This window comes from Podarcis filfolensis (assembly GCF_964270895.1).
Source record: "Podarcis filfolensis genome assembly, chromosome: 13".
In the NCBI taxonomy this organism is placed as follows: Eukaryota; Metazoa; Chordata; class Lepidosauria; order Squamata; family Lacertidae; genus Podarcis; species Podarcis filfolensis.
In genome coordinates this window covers 22,380,166-22,400,602 of record NC_139615.1, presented here as the reverse complement: position 1 = coordinate 22,400,602, position 20,437 = coordinate 22,380,166, and the positions used below count along the sequence as shown (strand labels likewise).

At 43.9% G+C, this 20,437-nt stretch overlaps 1 protein-coding gene across 4 annotated transcripts; it reads right to left on the bottom strand.

The window, feature by feature from the left end:
* Nucleotides 1-1,811: 1,811 nt before the first annotated feature.
* Nucleotides 1,812-19,527, bottom strand: LOC310746571 (von Willebrand factor A domain-containing protein 5A-like). 4 transcript variants are annotated; one of them, XR_014540752.1, is made up of 19 exons: nt 19,388-19,527; nt 18,413-18,506; nt 17,975-18,177; nt 17,316-17,538; nt 16,167-16,339; nt 14,653-14,767; nt 14,358-14,530; nt 14,079-14,167; nt 13,236-13,380; nt 12,614-12,693; nt 12,421-12,535; nt 11,388-11,552; nt 11,127-11,230; nt 10,700-10,905; nt 8,647-8,787; nt 7,985-8,142; nt 4,807-4,949; nt 4,301-4,424; nt 1,812-2,995 (listed from the first exon to the last, which is right to left on the bottom strand). XR_014540752.1 is itself a non-coding variant. In XM_083580455.1 (19 exons), exons 2-19 carry the CDS (start codon nt 18,450-18,452, stop codon nt 2,916-2,918), a joined length of 2,490 nt encoding a protein of 829 aa, XP_083436581.1. In that variant the 5' UTR covers nt 18,453-18,506; nt 19,388-19,527; the 3' UTR covers nt 1,812-2,915. The 4 variants fall into 4 exon arrangements, 2 of the variants coding, with proteins under 2 accessions (XP_083436581.1, XP_083436582.1); XR_014540753.1 differs by having other exon boundaries at nt 7,985-8,076; XM_083580455.1 differs by having other exon boundaries at nt 7,972-8,142.
* Nucleotides 19,528-20,437: the final 910 nt, after the last annotated feature.

Below are 20,437 nucleotides of genomic sequence, written 5' to 3'. Positions count from 1 at the left end.
GACCATAGCGTTGCCCTCCAAGACCACTGTGCACAGGGATGTAACCGGTCTGGATCCGACAACCGAGAGACTACTAATAGCAAAAGTAACAAAAGTGAAAGTAGGGACTGGATCCTACAAAACACCCAAGTAGCTCTTGATATACAGTATATCCTTTCAACGGTATGCTGCCTTACTGGAAATCAATCGCTGGTGTGAAGAGAAACCTTAAGCTTTTACTAAATATCCAGTGCGACAATCTGATTGTGATAAACCTGCTTTGCACGGACTTCCAACACACCAGACTCATGCTGACCTTTCCCGACTCGACTACTCCTAATAAGCTCCTGAAATATAGGGCCCTCTTACAGAAGAAGAAGAAAAGTTTGGATTTGATATCCCGCCTTTCACTCCCTTTAAGGAGTCTCAAAGCGGCTAACATTCTCCTTTCCCTTCCTCCCCCACAGCAAACACTCCACAGCAGCTGCATGTGGAGGAGCGGAGACGCGAACCCGGTTCCCCAGATTACGAGACTACCGCTCTTAACCACTACACCACACAGGACTATAATATTGAGTTGAGGCGAGTTTTTAAAAACACAGAACGAAAACAACTACTGCCAAATTTGCCGTATTGCCAGACTGACCCCAGGCAATCAATGCCCTCTTTGTCGGAGGGCACTTGGCATAGTCCTGTGGTTCATTCGGCAGGGCCGTTAAGGATGGATATGCGTGATGCACCCAGCCATAACACTCCTTTGGAGAGGAAAACTTTAGAGAAAAAAGGCCAGTTACATAAAGAACGCCAGCCCAATCTAGATAAGTCAAAGACAGGATACTCCAGTAGCCCCTTGTTTGATCTCGAAATTCACCATCCATTACCCCGGCTGGAACCTGATCAGCCGTCACCAAATGACGCTCCTCCCAAGGGAAACGCAACACACAGAGAGAGATCTCGTCTTTGACTTTTTCTGTGGGTCTCAGAGATGTGGTCTATACATTTATGTATGTGCTTGCTTGGTACATTTATGAACATCTATTTTATATTTATAAGACTTTAAAATTCTTATAACATTTTCCTAAACACTGTTGGAACACTTGATGACCCCACTGGCCATCTATTTTATGTGATTCCCAGGAACGATACGATACGATACGATACGATATCTTTATTGTCATGTCCCTTGCGGAACAATGAAATTGAAATTTAATAAGAGTCTAGCAGAGAAATACTCAGCTAGTGTTTTCCCAGTCCTACCATTCTTGAGATTATCATTTGAGCATGTAGGCAGTGTTGGTGGCCAAGCTATTTTGATTGCTGGGCAAGGCTAACTACTTTTTAAAAGATGTGACTATAATATTTCAAATTAAGTGTGGTATATATATATATATATATATATATATATACACAACCTCCAATCAACTCTATAATCCATTTCATATATATATTTATTCAAAATTGAACCAAGTGACACCCAATAATTCTCTTAAAAGCAGTTTTATTTCTTGCTCCAGCAGAATACAGCAAGCAATCAGAGGCTGAACCCTGATCCCCAATTACACAGATATAAACCATAAAGCCGCAGTTTTTTCCTTTACTCCGTTTGTGATTTCTACCATCTCTGTCATGATGCTGAAATGCAAACTTAAGAGAGGAACAATGAGAATACATGATCTAGTATTCCAAAAGGACTGGAGTAAATTTCTATTATATATATATATATATGACATTTATATGATATGAAAGATTATTGTATGCAATTAACATCACTAGCAGGGGTGTCTGAAGACTTGTAATGAGAAATTTCCTACCTTCCTATATTTATTTAAATGTTGAGCTATTTTGTAATGAGTAATTAGAATTGGAAAACATACAAAATGCAATGATACAAAGGTTAATTTTGAAAGCCATGAAGCAGGAGGGAAGAAAGTTGATAGAGTCTAAAGAGCCAGGGAGGTAAAGTGGATAATAATGATGTGAATGTATATTATTAAATGGAAAATAAAAATTATATAAAATAATATAAAATACATGATTATGGTGTCAGCCATCTGCACAAACTTTTTTTCTTAGGATTGCTGCTCTGAAGGCAAAACAGTCCATTTTTTTCAAAGGTGTAGGGGGACCTGTCCCCTAAAAAATAGTTAATGGGATACCCGACAGACCTCTCAACTGAGAGTTTTAAATCTTTGAACAAGACTGCTCTTAAGTCCTTGTAGATTGGACAAACCAGTAGGCAGTAGGGTAAATCTTCAGGCACAATGGCAAACTCTCTCTTCATAAGGAATCAGGTGATAGCATCCTTCAGCTTTGGCAGAGTGCATAGACTAGAACTGCAGAGCTATAAAGGCTTTTATCCACCGGAGCTTTTAAAGGTCTGGAACACTGAGGAGAAATGTGGCTTTTCCACTAAAAGACATATTCAGTACCCACCTGTCCAGTATTAACTCTCAAACTATTTGCTCCCCTTTTCTGCTGACAGCATGCATTTGGATGTAGGTAGATTATAAACTATTGTTTTAATCTGCTGGAACAAACAGTATACAGTAGATTGTGTTCAAAATTTAGGTAGTGATTTGGGTTTCAGGTTAAAGCAGAAAAGTGGTCAAACCTGGTTTGTAATAAAATTTCATTTAAGTACTGAATGGTTGTTTATTTTGCAGTTTGTAATTCCTTTCAGTTTTGTTTTGTTTTTGTACCCTCACTAGCACAGAGTGCTGGCTTAAAGCACAGCAGACCAATATAAGGCATCTCCATATGAGAGGAAACTCCAGCACTTCTTGCAGTGAAGACATGGAGGAATCAGAAGGAACTGCACAGCTCAGGGACTGACAAGAGCTTTATGAGATGGCAGCCAGCTATACTTTGGCAGGAGAAGAAAAGAAGAGTGCAGCAGAAACTCCTGTTTTAAAAAGCACAAGGCTACAGAGCCAAACTCAGATCCCAAAAGCCTCTGGGCTCACGCTGCTGCCCAGCATCTCATTGCCAGCCTTCACGCACTGAGCCAGCTGGGACCCTGCAGACAAACAAAGAGGCAGAGTTAGGATCTACCAGCACCAAATATCACTTTTCAGCCTGCGCCCAACTCTTTTTCCAGGGCCAATAACTGATCACTCCATCTATGTGCGATGGGGAGGAAGACAGAAGGCTGCTGTTCATTCCATCTTTTACTCATTTTTTAAAGCGAAGTCTGAGTGTGCTGCAACACATTTTTTTCAAAGGCCTGGAAGGGAAAACCAATCACAAATGCACACAAAGGGGAAACATTTTGAAGTGCAATTAACTGAATGGCAGAAAGGCAATCAGAGACCACTGGATGGTGCAGAAATGGATTTTTATTTGGGGGGACTGCCCTTATTTCAAAGCACAAATGTCCCCCATAGTGATTGCGAGCGGGAAGCGCTGCCTTCTGAATTGGATAGGCAATATCCAAGCAGGTGTGCTCTTTGCCCTGCAAGTCATCCTCATTCCACGCTCTCCAAGTTGGAATGATAGAGGAATCACCATCTTCCCCAGCCAAAATTTAAGAAACCTCTAATGCAGGACCTGGAGACAGTTGCACCTCCCAGTTTAACAGACTGGAACCCTTGTGGTGAGCCAGGATTATTTTATTTTTTTAATGTACACTGTAAATTGTTGGGAAAGTGGATTGGTCTGAGATCAAGTAGGGGTGGGAAAACCCCAGCACCTCAAATGAAATACAGCATAGTTTAGACTCCTGTTGGAGACTGATCTTCAAACTTCAGCCTCTGTCTACACTCCTTCATTCTTCCTCAGCTTACTGGCATCCAGCTGCCTAAAACTTTCTGCCTCCAGGAGAGCTGGGAAGCAGAGTTCACTCTTATCAGCTGTGCCGAAAGCCCTGCTCCATCAGGCATGTTCGACCCCTAAACGGTGCGAGCTGGTTATTATCAGAACAACAGTTTAGGAAATGGTGCCAGTTTGATTCCTCCCTTTCTTTCTCCCTGTCCCTTTCCCCCTTGTGTTGTTGTTTTAAGATTGCAAGCCTGCAGGTAAGCACTGTCTCACTTAGCTGACTGTATTTAAGTCGCACTGAAGAGTGACTTATATACAGTCACTCTTCACTGAAGAGTGGAGTAAAGGTAAAGGGACCCCTGACCGTTAGGTGATGTGGAATAATGGGCTGGTTAGGACAAGCTGAACTTCCATGATGGTTTCAAAGGCATTTTTAATGCATTTTCATTATTTTTGTTTTACTGCTCGGTGTTTTAAAGTGTTTTGAAATATAAGCAACCTTCTATCCCAGTCTGGGAGAAAAAAAAGGGTATAAATACATTAAGCAAACAAACAAGTTTTTCACCTGCAGTTGCCTGGAGCCAGCTGAGAGCTTTAGTTTCCAGTAATTCCCATTCATCCCTCTGGTCTGTGGCCCTGGAGTGGAGCCAGAGAAGGGCCAGCACAGTCGCCCATGCATCTGGCGTCACCTGGCAATATGGAGCAGGAGTCAAAAGACAGACATGCACTGAGCCCTGCTCCCTCACTGGCTCTGTACATAAATTACATTTGACAGTTCTTAAAGAAAAACAAAACAATGGCTGAGTGTGACCTTTCAGTACCTGGTTACAGTTTAGCCACAATTTGGGAAATAAACCCATAAACTGGATGAACCATCTGCTTTTGCAGGTCTACTTTCTTTCTCTCTCTCTCTGTCTCTCTCGTTGAAAGCATAAAACATGGCCATAGTGGGAAAATACTCACAGAAGGAACTCCGATGCAGGAGAGATTTTTAATTAATTGCTTCCAACAATCACTTTAACAGAGCTTTTATTACAATAGACAATGCCACTGATCCGCCACAGACCTTACCTGGGCAGGTGATTTGCTTGAGATCTCAGCCTCACTCAGGCCTAGGATGGTGGCCAGACCAGAATCAAGTGGCCAAGAGCCATTAGCATTTTGCAGAGACACCAAGCTCAAGAGAGGCGATTCCTTCTCCTTGGGAGTGGGCTCTGCAAGGGGCAATAAAAATAAGATAAATTAAGACAGCTAGCAGCCTCCCCACCACATTCAGAACTCTCCCATCTACACTATTAGCTAGATTTTCCAAAGCTCTTGCTAGACAGGCATGATGATACAAAGAGTGGTACTTCCTAATATGCTCTACCTTGATCACCGAGATCCTCTGAAGAGGCATTTCTGGTGGCTCCCCATGCCCCCAAGGTTTGGTTGGACTTCCGTAGAGACTGGGCCTTCAGCGTTGCATGCTTTGCCCCACAGGACTCCCTCCCAGTTTGGAAGGGACTATCCCAGCCGCCTTTTTAGATATCTTCTGTTAACTGTACTGTTCAGACAAGTCTTCACGTATGAATCTCTTTGTTTAAACAAACCAGTATCGAAGGAAGTTTTATTGGTGTTTTTTGTTATGGTTTATGGATATTTTAAACACTGATTTTATTATAATTATTATGTTGTAAGCTGCCTTCATATATCTTATGACTGTGTGGATTATAATATTTTTTTAAAAAAATAAAATTGCTGAACCAGAAAACCAGAAAGACTACAGCTCCCATCACCCCTGTCCTTTAGGCATGTTATCTGGGGCTGATGGGGGTTGAAACCCAAGATCTTCCATCAGGTCACAGAGTCCCCCTTCCTGTATTTTCATATTTTTGATTCTGAAATTCTGTCAGTTCCTGTAGTGAGTTCTTCCAAAGTATTCCTCCCCCCAATAGCTTAAAAACAACAATAAATACCCAAATCCATGTAGGAATTAGCTAGCTATATACCGTATTTTTGTGTGTATAACACGCCCACGTGTATAAGACACCCCCTATTTTGGGGGACTAAATATTTAAAAAATGGGGGAAGACATGTTGAGTTTTTCTGGAGAGGGGGATGCTGAAAATCACTCACCTGCCTGAACACTTCCTATCACACACAATGGAGAAGACACCAAACGTCTGACCACCCGCCACCAGCCACCTGTCGCCCGCCCAATTGCCGCAGCAACAGCGAATCAAATAAAAACCTTGCCGCAGCCACCAATCACCCGTCCCCCTCTGCACTACCTGTGCATAAGATGACCCCCATTTTAAAACATTAGTTTCATGTAAAAAATACTCATCTTACACATGGAAAAGTACAGTAGTTGTGTCAGCTGAATGGAATCTGCCCTGAATAACTGACACAAGGAAACAAAGGAAAAGGGGGAGTGGTTGCAATTTAAACTCTGCTTGCCAGTTTTGCACAAGGGAAAATGCTGGAACTTTGGTCTGACACAGAGGTGCAGTTCATATATTCTAAGGGCTTGATGGGTTAAATACTTGGGCCTGGTTTACTTGCAGGAACCAGTGCAGTCGCTGTACATTATGTTATCGTTATGTCTAGTTTCCATCAGGATGCGGCACTCTGCACCAGCCGATGCTTCTCAGCCTCACAGTGTGCCCATCAAACTTAAAGCTCAAGGTTACTGAGAAAAGTGCTTGTAGGACAAGCTTATCCCTGTCGATTTACACAGGACAGTAATTAAGGCAATGGGCTTGTAGTCCACTTGGTCTCCCACTCCTGGCAGCAAAGCCTCCTTCATAAATTCACCACACATGGTGGGTGAGGTTGTACTGCGCCGGAACAGATATTTACGCTGACTGAGCCTATGCATGAGTAGCTTCTTACAAGGAGACTTCCACATGATCAGGATGGGAGCCCAGGTAGGGCTGTCTCCAGCAGGGGGTGCAAGGGGCGCTCGGGCACCACGCTCCTGAGGGCGCCGGGTTGGGGAGTCCGGGGCTGAGTTGGAGTCATCTGGGAATGGGAAGAGCTGTGAAATATTCTAGGGGCAAGCATTTTTGTTGTTGTGAATTCTGTTGATGTTAACAACTTTATCTGACCAGTAGTACCAAAATCTCTTAACTGGTATTTGAAGCATACAGTATGTGTTAATGAGATAAAAGCAAACTAACCGTGGCTCCAATTGAGAAAATGTTTGATATACATTGACTTTTAGTGGGTTGATTCATTTTCCACATTGATCAATGTTTTATGACCAACAAGTTTGCTAGAGAGAGATTTTCCAAAAAAAAGGCAACAACTTTGGGGGCGCTGGGCGGATCTTTGCACCCCGGCGGCACATATGCTTAAGATGGCCCTGAGCCCAGGCAGAAGCAGCAGCTTAAATATTGTGTTTATAGACGTCCATGCTAAAAAGCATTGGCATCTGAGGATGGGGTCAGCAACATAGTCCTGTTCCCTGGTTTTCAAGTGAGCACCAGTACTGACATGGCACATTCAAGAGGTTTAAAGTTCTGTTTTGAAGTGCAAGCTTCTAGACCTCACAGGGTCCAAAAACCAATACCACACACACTGAAAGTTGAATTGCTGGTACCCGATTGGAAATACAGAAGGGGATTAATAACACTACATAATTGGGGGAGGGACTTGCCTAGGATCCATGCCCACTTTGGTCTCTACTATTTTCCCCTCAATCAACCTCCCTTTCTGCCTCCATCTCCCAGTCAGAAGAACTGACAAATGCAACTCAGATTAATTCCAAATTCTCCTTGTCATTTTTCCCAATTCAGTAGAGAATGGGATAAATAACATTGTAATCATATGAAATCTTTGGCATGTTTTGAATGACTCCTGCAAAGTTATACAAATCATAGATATTTTGGGTAAACTGAAGTTAGGTAATAAATAATATGCAGTTGATAAAGAAAACTTGGAACCCATGATGGAGAGATTGGAAGTCATAATAGGTGGAAGGAATTTCTTATGAATGTTTTCTTTTATGCATGTTTTCTTTTATGTATGTTATTTGTTTTGATATACTGTTGACTGGTGATATTAATTTTTTTTTATTTAAAAAAGACAAGTGCAACTCAAGCCAAGCATGCAATTCAATATCCCATTCACATTATTTCAGTTACAGACTTATTGCAAGTAAGACCTATGTACAAAATGAATGCATTCAGTGTTTTAACTCTTCTATGCAGAACACGAACAGATTCAAGATGGTGGCAGTGTTTTTATTACCTGAGGCCTTAGCAGAGTAAGAATTTTGAAAGAGAGGAGGAGGTGATGACAGCATCTGGGAGCCAGACATCATTTTCGCAAATCGTTTGCCCTGCAATAGACCAGCTAGATCAAGGGGGAAAAGACACAGAAATCTATTGTGATTTTGAATAAGGTATAGGTCCCAGGATTCTTTGGTGGCAAATGTGCTTTAGATATGTGGTGTTTATGCAGCCATTGACTCTACAGCAAAGAGCTGCCGCCCTGCTGTCTTCTCCCTATGCTATGCCTGCCTAGGACTGCTGCTCTCAAAGCCTAGGCTGGACCTCCATGTTTTTTAAGGACCGTAGTCCTTTTAAGTGGCTTTCCCAATTGATTTGACTCCAACTTCCATCTGCCCCAGTCAACAATGGTCACATGTACAAGTTGTAGCCCAACAACATCTGGAGAGCCAGAGAGAGTGATTTAGAAGGGAAGAGGTTTTTAAGTAGTTTATAAAAGTTTGGAATAGTCTTCTAAATGGCTCCCTTTCACAGAGATTAGGGCAAAGCCACGTCTCAAATTAACCCAGATGATTAAAAGTTAAGGGAACAAGTATTGCAGATAAGGCCTATGTACAAAATGAATGCATTCAGTGTTTTAACTCTTCTATGCAGAACATGAACAGAGTTGAGATGGTGGCAGTGTTTTTATTACCTGAGAACTTAGCCAAGGGAGAACGTTGCGTGGGAGGAGGAGAGCAGGAAACCATCGAGCTGCCACACGCCGTTGGCCTTGGTGAAAATGATAAGCCTAGAGATGCAGATTGTGCATAGCACAATGCCATTCTACCTTGTACTAGACAAAGGAGGAAAAAAACACACAAATCTAATGAGATTTTGAACAAGCTACAGGTCCCTGGATTCTTTGGAGGGAAATGTGCTTTAGACAAATGGCGTGTATGCAACCATTGACTCTACAGCAAAAGAACTGCCGCCTTCAGGGGTGCCAACTTGAATAAAATATATGGGGGGCCCCAGGTAAGCCCAACCCCGCATAATCGATCATATGACATGGTGCACACAAACAATTTGAATGGCAATGCCCATCAACTTTGCAGGGGTCCAGACCCTTCAAATATTTTATTGGGGCAGGGTGAATCCCCCCAAAGCCCCTAGGAGTTGGCTCCTATGGCCGCCTTGCTATCTGCTCCCCATTTGGACTGCAGCACCCGCAGCCAAGGCTGGACCTCCATTGTTTAAAAAATACTGTAGTCCTTTCTCGGCCAGGGAGCAAGTGGCTTTCCCACTTTGTTTGACTCCAGCATCCATCTGCCTCAGTCAGCAATCGTCACATTTTCAAGTTGTAGGCCAACAACATTCAGAGGGAGGGAGAGAGGGGGAGAGAGAGAGATTTAGAAGGGAAGAGAGTTTTAAGTGGCTGATAAACACATCAGCAGGGCTGAAGGAAGTTCCCTGAGAAGTCTTCTCAATGGCTTCCTTCACATAAATTAGGGCTAAGCCATCTCAAGGAAGCACAAGCCACATCCTGGACCAAGATTATTACTCCCTCCTCCTCCTGCTCAACATGCTAAACTTTAAGGGCACAAATAATAGAAAACCCTTCTCCAAGCACCATCTTGGCTTTCTTGGGTTGTGACCATTGAAACTCATTGATATGAGGGAAATACATTGATATTGTGACCACATATCACTCTGCTCTAGCACTTAAAGCATTATTTTAAATGCTTTAAACAAAACTTGTCAACAGTTTGTTATTAAACTTTGCTTCATGAATGGATTGTTGCCTAAGACCTAGAATATCTAGAAGACCTACTGAGACAGAATGAAAATGTGAGTTATATTCACTCTTGATATAGCTTGATATAGGTAACTTCTCACCTCAAGACCCCTGGTAGTTTTCAACACTGAACTCTTAGTTTTTTCCTAAGTAACACCATTGCTAAGGAGTACTTATCAAAAACCTTTTCAAGTTACATATTATTAGCAAAGCTCATGAGTTTAAAGTTATACGTAATTGTTTGAGCACAGCTGAGGAAAATATTTTAAGGAGACTTTTGATGCCTTAGGATTAAAGTTCAGCTCATCATATCATCACGGCTTCTTCTCTTCTCCATTGGAAGAACTCAGAAAGATACTCTATGGATGAATTATTTTTAAAACAAAAGGTGAGTTCTGGCTCCTTAGAATTCTTGATAACCGTTTGAAATGTTCTTGTGCTCATTCAACGTCCACTATTCACTTCTGTATGTATATTATTATTTAAATATTGTTTGATATTTTGAAGCATATTAGCTTTTTCTAACAATTTTAATGAAATATTTTGCCTTAACTATTTCTTTTCAGTGTAAAGCCTGCCAGAATCCACAATTAATCAGGCAGGTGTACTTCCCTAACAGAATAGCTAATATTGTTTCATTAGCTTGTATCTCTAATATTTAGAGAACACCAAGTGATCAAACTTTCCTAAAAGAGCCAAAAATATGCCAATTGGATCTGAAAGTTCAAGCTGGAATGTTGTAGAAGTAAGCTAAGATTTAGACAGAAACAAATTTGAAACACACACACACACACACACACACACACACGAGTGGGATACCGGATATCTCCAAATTATCTTAATGAAGGCTGAGTAAAACCAACTCCAAGTCACCCCAAAAGTCTTTTCTAGAAGGTACTGAGCAGATGCAGTGACACTGAATCCAACATGGAATCCATGGTCATTGCCAAACACATCTCCTTGAACTCACATGCATGGGGAACGTCTCGGCGGCTGAGGGGCCCTTGAAGTGCTGTGCCCAGCTCCATGTTCACTCCCACAAAGGCCGTCTGTGAGCACACCACCCCAGAGCTCAGGCTCGTCTCCAGTGCCAGGCACTGCTTTTCTTCTCCCTTCTCCCCAGCCCCCTCCAGTTCCTTTAGGAGGGTCTGAGCCGCCAGACGGTGAACAGGAAGCCTGCAGTATGGGAAAAAGGGGGCAGCCAGGAGATAAATGCAGGGACCACTTGGCATGATGTCAACCCCTTAATATAGGCCATCCAAATCCAATCTTCCTTGACTATTGGCAAATCTGGATTATAACTTGATGGCTTCCAAATGCTATCTGTAATTAAAAAAATCGTATCACGTTTGTCCAAGGTTGGGGGGGGGAAGACTTACAAAATGTGACAGTACTACCTGTCAGTCTCCTGAGCCTGGAGTGAGAACTTCATTGTTTCTTTGAAAGTCTGGTCTTGGAACTGGTACTGAAGAACAGCAGTCCCTTCTGTGGAGCCTGAAGACTGCAGAAGAAAAGAAAGCATCAAAACTGGGAAAGGGTAAGAAGCCTTCGGAACAATACATTCTGGGATTATAAAACACCAAGACTGGCAGGTTTTGGTATTTAGGATAGGAGGGAGGGATTATTCATTGGTTAAGGTCTTGGTGGTGGTTACTTGCCTGGTCCTGCCCATGGATCTGCGCATAAATGAGGCAGCGCTGCCCCTGGAAGATGACTTGTGGGCCTGACCCCACAAGCTCAGCCTTCAGACCAGGAGGCAAGTCCCAGCTCAGAGAGATCCTGGTCACGGCTGGCTGCAGGGCCTTCTTCAAAGTCTGCAAGGCCTATGGGAAAGAAAGAATTTTGCAATGACATTAAGAGAATATCAAAGTTCCTGTTCAACTATCGCTTAGAAATAAGTTTCTATGTGCGATTGTTTTTAAATTGTGTGAACAGTGCTTGCAAAGGAGTCAGGAGAGGGGCTGGTGAAGATGCCATCTTCGTTTCTCCAAAAGCCACTGAACATAGAAGCCCGCTGGACAGTCTCTGAGCAACACAATGACCGTGCCACATAGGGGGCACTAAAAAAGATTGGAATTCATAAGCAGATGACGGGTGCTATGAGAAACTGAGGTGTTTTTTTTTTGTCAAGCAGAAACATGCAAATATAGGCACTTCCAGACTTGCTACTTCCCAGGTAGGATTCCACAGGAAACTGGAAGATTCAGATTGTGCAACTGAAGATTCCTCCCCAAAGGATAAGACTTTCTGCAGAATGGGAAGCAACAGGAAAATGCACCGGAAAGTGTGAAATAACCCTTGCTTGATGCAACATCATTTAACCTCCCTATAAACAGGAGGAATCCTCAATAAACCAGGCAATCATGAAGGCAACCAATGTTTCTTTCCAGCGAAGTGATTTAAAATGTCCCATAAAGAAAGTATAGCTATTGGGCACTACTAGCAATGCAAAGTTTCCACATGCAGTTCAGGAGTAGTGTAGAAGCGTGAGCCAAATGATCATTCTGAGGGTGCAGTCCTTATGTATTAAGGTTTCATGGATCTTTTCCAAAACTTAGTGGTTGTGCTGCGTGGGAGAGCTGGGATTCCATGCTCTGATGGATTGTCAGGGGGCACCTGGCAGTTTACCCACAACTCAGGAGAAACTGGTGGAGACCAGGAGAAGAGGAATGTGGAGCTCCTGAGCCTCACCTTGGCCTGCATGCGCTCCTTGCCTGTGATGAATTCAGCACTTCCTTCGGCCGCACGGGCAATTCCTTTGATGAGGGCTGTGGAGGCCCCTTCGCCAATGCCAAAGGAGAAGCACCTGTCAGGGAAAGAGGGGGTGAACCTAGGCAAGGTGCAGAAAGCTGTGAGATTAAGGTTTCCCTCTCCCTTGCCTTACCTGTGGGAGCTGCTGTGATGTTGAACTTCAGCAATGACCTTATCTGTATTAGACACCTCTCCATCCGTGAACACAAAGAGCTAGAGAGAGAGAGGGAGGGAGAACAGAGAGGTAACAAAACCTATCCTATTTCCCCTTTGAAGTCCATTTGCAGGCCCCAATTGCATTCAAACCCCACATATAAACGGGGGAAATGCCTATCCTAGTGGTGTTGCAATTGTATAAAGTGTGTGAGGGAGTGGAAGACTGACTCTTTAATTCCTCCATACCGTGCAAGCTAACTTAAATGGCAGGTGATTGACATGTGGGGGGCCTCTCTTCTTTGACATCCGTTTGCAGGCAAAGATTGCATTCATTGTCCATCTGCAAACAGACGAAGTTGGCCCCAATAACTGTTCCCCTTCCCACTTCCAAAGGGAGGTCTCAACTCAAGTTTCTTCCATGGCGTTGTACATTTTTCTATTTATTCAAAATAATTTTAAACTGCTCTGTATCCTCATGGACATCAGGGTGTTATGTAGAAAAAGCACAACACACATAACTTAAAACCTTCACAAAAAACACCAACTTCATGTTTGTTCCACCACTCTTTGCAGGTCACTAAAAACCCTACTCTTGATACCTGGCGAGGATATCCTTCCCGGCACGGCTGGCTGTAAATGGCCTTCAGTGGCTGCAGAATCTCTGTACCCCCCAGATCAGCTTGCAGCTTCTTCACCCGTTGGAGGGACTTGGACATGGTCTTCTGGGTGTATTCTACACTCTGCCTGTAGAGAGTTTCGGAGAGTCAAGGAAGTAAAGGACCTATTTTCCTCCCAAGCTCAGCCAATTCCCCATCAGGCTATTTTGTAAACCTCCCACAACATTCCACGTTTCCACTAGGACTACCCTTTTATTATTTGTTACATGGTCTAATTGCTCCCCTAAAACTCATCCAGTCAGATTCAAACTTCTCCTCTTCTCATCATTCAGTGCTCAGAATGCGTGAAGCCACATCAAGGATAGAAAAAGCCTATGTTTACTGTGCAGGTAACAAGGAGGAAAGGGTAATAGCAGAATAAATAGGGAAGAGGAGGTGAGAAATGTTTAGGGGTCCAGAATGTGCCTTGCAGGAGATGCTAGGAAGCTAGCTTGTGAAAATACCCCATCTAGCTTGGACAGATCTTCTAACTCCTTGGGTCAAATCTCTTGACACTTTTAAAAACCCTTCCATTTCATTGACCTATAAAAGCAAGGGTGAGGAACCTTTGGCCTTCCAGATGTTGATGAACTACAAGTCCCGACAGCCCTAGCAGGCAATGATCCAAGAGGCAGGGATTATGGAGCTGTAGTTCAGCAACATCTGAAGATGAAGAAGTGTGTTCAGATTCCTGTGTCAACCGTTGCCAGTGATACAGCATAGGAGCAAATGGAGGAGCAGAGAAGTAATGAGTCTGACAACACTGGACACTCTTTTGACACTCACGGGTAGAATGAGTCATGGGTTGATCCAAATCCATAGATGTTGAAGTAACATCCCAGAGGGAGACTCTTCAGCAAGAAAATCAGGGTTTCCTGAAATGTGGGGTTGGGGAGGGGGGAGAGAAAAGCAGGAGTCACCCTAGGTGCCCCAGCCCAACCTCTAGCATTTATTTCAACATTACAGGCCCAGCCTCCTTCAAGGAACCATTCATCTGCAGTCTTCAATTACCCTCCCTTCTACCACTCCATCCTATTCTTCAAAACAGGTTTGCCCCTTGGGTACCTTGGCACTCTGAATCCGTGTTGGGGAATCAGAGTTCCGATCGGTCCAGGAACCCATGCTTCCAGAGCGGTCCAGCAGGAAGATAAATTCTCCAGTTGCCTTCTGGCCTGGTTTGGGGGCAGGGACACTGGGGTACAGGGTGAGCAGGAGTGCTGGGTCCCCCATCAGAGAGCCTGTGCAATGCGGAAGGAAAGGAGATCCATTAGGCATTTTCACCCAAGGCAGCACCCTTTCACCTCCCAGTACCCTTTGTGTTTCTGCCCCCATGTCCTCCATTGCCTTAGGCTTTGCTCACCTGGGGCAGCCCCAGGCTTCCCAGCCTCTAGGAGGGTGCTGGGCTTGTGAATGTCCTCGTAATATATCAGCAGCTCCACGTCTTGGTCGAACTGGTGCCCTTCGGCCAAGGAGACCTTTGGTGTTAGAAGGAAAAGCAGAGTTTGAATGCGGAGCTCTGTTCCTATTCCTCCCAAAGATGTTTATGTGTGTAACACTTTCGAAAACGTTGCTATGGAATTTGGCCATTTATTCCAAAACTGTGCAAAATGAGAGAATTCTAGGTTGTGCCATTTGATTCAATAACAGGCAGCAAAATAAATGATCAACTGCAGGACCTCCCCTGCCAAATGTAGAACCTGAGATACTGAGAGAAGCTCTCTTGGGTCCCAGGCTTTGTATGCCAATAGAAACACATTGAACTGGGTTCAATAGCTCACAGTTAGTCGATATTATTAAAATGTGCCCTTAGAGTAAGCATATCCGCATTATTACTGATCAAAAGGAAAGGATTTGAGGCCAAAACCAAACCCTACTGTTTGGTTTTACATGACTGGTTTTATTTGTAAACCAATAGCCAAAGGTGACGAAGAGTCATATTCAAGCTGCAGGGTAGCAAGAGATTTTAAAAAACCTTCCCGCCCCCCATAGTCCATCTTTTAGTGGGGTAGCATCCACACTTTGGAACTCCCTATGTATTGACATCAGGCAGGCTCCTTTGCCATATGCTTTTGGACACCTGCTGAAAACATTTCTGCATAGGCAAGCCTATCCATGAATGTAGAGTACTGACATATGTTTTAATCAATTTTTAAATCCCTGGTTTTAACTATTCCTGAATGTTTTAAATAGCTGTTTTTTAAACTTTGCTAGTGGTAATTTTATTGCTGCTTTCCCTTTTGCAAACCGCTTTGAGTGTGTGTGTTTATTTTAATTTTACAATCAAGTGGCATATAAATTCTGTGAAATATAAACAAACAAACAGTGGTCTCAATAGAAATCCTGCCCCTAGGCTGCCTATTCGTAGTGGGAGGGCGGCTCCCACCTGCCCTTGTTACCAGTAATGCCCAGCATGGGAGTGGGATTCTGGTAGAGGCAACAGAGTTAAAACTCTCCTCTCCCACACCAAAGCCAAGATCCAGCTTGCCCCCTTCACCTTATTTGTTCAACCAGCCAAGCAAGGCCAATATACCTCTGTGTACAGGGTGGTATATCAATTCAATAAATAATAATAAATATAATACCTGGTGGCTATTCACAGTGGAAGGTCAGCTCTCCTCTCACAAACTGCAAGCATGGGGAGGGAGATTCCAAACAGGGCTGTAGGGGTCGCAAGAGTCAAATGCTCCCCTTCCCAAGCCATGGCCCCAATCCAGCTTACTCTTCGCTTTCCAGTTATTTGTTTACAAAAGAAAGCAAATAGCACATCTATGTCGGCCATTAGACCTAAGCACAGATTTTGGGATGTGTGTGCAACTTCAAATGGAGAATGACAAATACACCCCTTTTCAGAAGCTGTTCCTTTCACTATTGTACCTGGGCAATCGTACGGTCTTCTGCCCTGTAGTGCAAAGGCTCAAGGGTGCATTTGGACTCCACACGGTTGATGCCATAAGGTGACTCCAGGGTGGCACTGAGGCCGAGAGTGTAGGGAAGCTGCCCCTTGGGCAGTCGTGGTATGCTCTTGGTGACATTGCCCCCTTCTGAACCTGTACATGAGAGAGCGAGAGAATCATAGAACCACAGAATTGTAGAATACCATGAGAATTATCTCATCCAACTCCCTGCAATGCAGGAATGCTCAGCTGTGCCATATGGGGATTGAAACTGCAACCTTGGTGTTATCAGCACCATGCTCTAACCAACTAAGCTATCCAGCACACCATGGTTATTGAACACAGTGGGCAAGCTCTCATGAGGAGGAAGACACTGTAACACAACCCCATGTGGGAGGAAGAATTAGGCTGTTGGAGGCGAAGGCACCATGAAACAGTAATGTACAACACGCCACCCCCAATCCCCAGGCAATTACCCAGGGTTCGAGTTTCCTGTTAGAAATGAGACACAGTGGGGACTGTCGTGTCTTTATGATATGTGGTTTTATTTACACATATATACAACCTGAGTCTGGACGGAGGAAAATCCCAGCGCTCACATCCCAAGAGGGTCCTGCTCCTTCCATTGCTGCAGCCGTCAATTCAAAGAGAAATCAGCCCTGCTCTCGGGGTCCTTTCTTGAGGCTGCCTCATGTCAGCCCACATGGCTTCAGCCCCCCTCCATCTTACCAGAAACCCTTGCCAAAAAATGCAGCCAACCCTCCTTTCACTTACATCACCACTTCTAACAAACACACATATGGCACTTCTCCAATTGAGTTTATGTAACAAAATACCTTCCTGGGCCTTTCCAGCAGAAAAGAGGAACCTAGCAACTGTTTCTTTTAATATTTTATTTGTGTCAGCTGATACATAGGACAAACCCAATTCAAAGCACGTTCCTGGGCAATTTGGTAGGATGGGAGTAAATAATCTATTTTGCTCATCTCTGTAAAGGTTGTACATATGAAATGAGCATGCATTAATGCTTCTGTTGCTCCAAATCCACAGAGCTTAGGTATAACAAAGCAGCATTGCAAGAGGCTTGTATGTGGGGGTAGTTAGCGTGTTTGGGGGTGCAGGTGCTTACCCTGAGGTGCATAGCGGGGGTTGAGGACAGCGGGCAGGACAAAGCGGATGGCCCCATCGGGCTCCGGAGCCAAGGCCTGGACGTAGGAGAGCTTCAGCGTGGCCTCCCCATCGGGAGGGAGGTTACCCAGGCTGCAGGTGAAAATGTCACTGGTCTTTTCTTCTCTTCCAAGCAGAAAAGCCTGCCGGCCTTCACTCAAGGCATCCTCATATTCCTGCTCTGCCTGCATTGGGTGGTGGAGAAGAGAAGAACATCAGGAGTGAGGAAGGCAAGGACACAGGCAGGTATGGTCCCAAGAAAGGATTCCCATTTAAAAACAGCTGTCGACCAATTGGTTACCTACCAGCGAAGCTTCCATGCTTTTGTAATTTTACCTTGTGAAAGTAAATTATAAGTACTGTAGAATCTACACTGTGACTTTAGAATTCATGCATTAGGTTAAAATTACACCAAGCAGCAGCAGAAGAGGCCAGGAAGCCAGGCTCCCCACTACAGCAACTGGGTGTTGTTAGGCATTCTTTCTTTTAAGCACAACATGTGAGTTTCTTGACACAAAATCTGCTTGTAGGCACAGAGTCCTATCTAGGGAAGTCTCCGCCTCCCTTCTCAAACTGGCCACCCAATGCCAAAGGCCCCGATTCTCCTCAGACCTTCCATACCTGTTTCTTCTCTCGGATCTGGGCCTCAATCCGCGCCCCACCAATCAGGCCCTCAAAGGCATACACGGCGGCTTCATCATCCAAAGGGAAGACAAACACCACCTCCACTGGGGACTTCTCCTCATTGTGGTAGCGAAGCTCAGACACCACGTCAGCCACAAAGCCTCGGACCACCACATCCACAGAGATGCTCTTCAAGGGCACTGGGGCAAGGCGAGAACAAGGAAGGCTCAATGTCTGGCCCTGTGTACACTTTGATGAAACCATCTCCAGTCATCTTGGCTCCCCACTGCTAGGCCTGCCAGTTACTTAGGACCCCCCAACCTACACGGTTACATACCATAAACAAGAAAGCTATATTTTGGAAATTTATAGCAGTATGTGGCTTATTGACATTTTGCACTCACTTAGCTGAATAACCGTATGCAGGTAACTTACCAGGTTCCCGAGAGTTTGTGACAAGGCCACAGACAGTCATGGCCAACAGCAATAGTCTTTGCGGAGGAATTGGTTTCCCAGAGATTCACCCCAACTGCAGAAAACAGAGATTAATTTTTGGCTAGAGGGAAACCATACGTACAACAACTCTGTATTTTATTTTCCTTTGATTTAATGGAAATGGTAACCCCCACTTATTTGTATGGAATATTGTTCCCATTTAAAATAATACTGTTTACCCAACATTATTACACAATTGCTCTTATAAGGATATTTGTTTGTCATTGTTTTCTGTTTCATCTCTGAATGCAGAAGAATGAGGGGATGCTAAAATGACAGATGGAAGGAAGGTGAGATTTGATGCCAGGTTTAACCAATCTTCTCTCAGCCCATGCCTCTCCCTATACTCCCCACCCCAATTTCTGGCAGCCAATCTCACTTGACATGAAAAAGTTTGCTGACCCCTGCTTTAGGGCATGGGTAGGCAAACTAAGGCCAGGGGGCCGGATCCGGCCCAATCACCTTCTAAATTTGGCCCGTGGACGGTGTGAGAAACAGTGTGTTTTTACATGAGTAGAATGTGTGCTTTTATTTAAAATGCATCTCTGGGTTATTTGTGGGGCATAGGATTTTGTTCATTCCCCTCCCCTAAATATAGTTCGGCCCCCCACAAGGTCTGAGGGACAGTGGACCGGCCCCCTGCTGAAAAAGTTTGCTAACCCCTGTTCTACCCAGAGGGACCAAAGGTTAGGGGAGGAGGGAAGCAAAGGGGGATTTTGCTCCCAAACAGATCAGACGCAAATAGTTAAGGTAACGGGGATCTCTAGTTGGGGGTGAAGTTTTGTTAACGAGAGAGAGAGAGAGAGAGAGAGAGAGAGAGAGAGAGAGAGAGAGAGAGAGAGAGAGAGAGATGCTATGAGTGGGCTGTTGAGAGGAGCCCACTCATAAATCATTTGCACTAGATCATTTTCTTACCTCAAAGCGCCCCCAAAACTCGACGTCCTTCCCCCCTCGCCTTGCTCTGCAAACCGCGGAGCAAAAGCGAAAGTGAACCTTTTTGAGCAGAATGCAGAGGGACTTCCCGTTACTCCCGCCTCCAGCCAGGGAGGGTCCACCAATTCCTTACTCGACACTGGTGCCTCTATTTTTCCATTGCATCTTTGGGTACAGGTGGAATATGAACTGAAATATTACATAGATATTAACACACACACATGCCGTACCACTTTTAGCACTAACTGAGGGTTAGTAGTCCTATTTTAGACATAATAAAGGGCTTTAGCCACACTTTTCTTTTGCCCCACTCTTTCCAGACAGACACTCCATGTCAGAGGGGCTTTCCCCCCCTGGAAAACCGGCTCTTTCAAGATGAATCGGAGCAAGGGAAAAGAGCACTGGGACAAAGAGCTTTAAATCGCAGATCATGCATGGAAAAATCAGAGGAAAGGTAAACGTGGATAAGCCCAAAGATGTAAAACCTCTCACATGGTTCTTTTTATGAGTGCTAGGCTCTAGATTGTTACTGAACCCTTTTGGCCTATTTTTCTGCCTGTCTTGTCTTGCTGCTGTATGGAAAAACACATGAATCTTATCTGACCTTTGAAAAGTTTTTGAGTAAACATATTTTAACGTGTGTTCTCTTTCTATGCTACCTGTAAGGGAAAGTGGGAAACTTTGGAATAAAATTAGAAGTGGCTATTTTAAAGTTCTAAAAGCCTATATTTTCACACTTAACTTTGCTGCATGTTTTGTAATTTTAAACCTCTGCTGAGGCTCTCTCACCAAAGAGTATATGCCCCCATTGATCCCAGCATCCAGGGAATTCTGTTTTAGTCTTTAAGCAAAGTAACTAAAATACCAACATTATAAGGCACTGTTTATTTTATTGCACTGAATTTTATAATATGTTTTGAAATGTTGCTAGCCACCTGGAATCCCAATTTGGGAGAAATGTGGAATATAAATACATTAAATTAACAAATAAATAAGTCTCTCGCCTGCAGTTGCCTGGAGTCAGCTGAGAGC

Bases quoted from the DNA above. Each gene is read 5' to 3' on its own strand.
- LOC310746571 (XM_083580455.1), bottom strand. From the start codon at position 18,452: ATGACTGTCTGTGGCCTTGTCACAAACTCTCGGGAACCTG. The intron at 14,768-16,166 runs GTACAATAGTGA...CTAACACCAAAG, and splicing joins AAGACCGTACGATTGCCCAG to GTCTCCTTGGCCGAAGGGCA. The intron at 11,553-12,420 runs GTGAGGCTCAGG...TCTTTCCCATAG, and splicing joins AGGAGCGCATGCAGGCCAAG to GCCTTGCAGACTTTGAAGAA.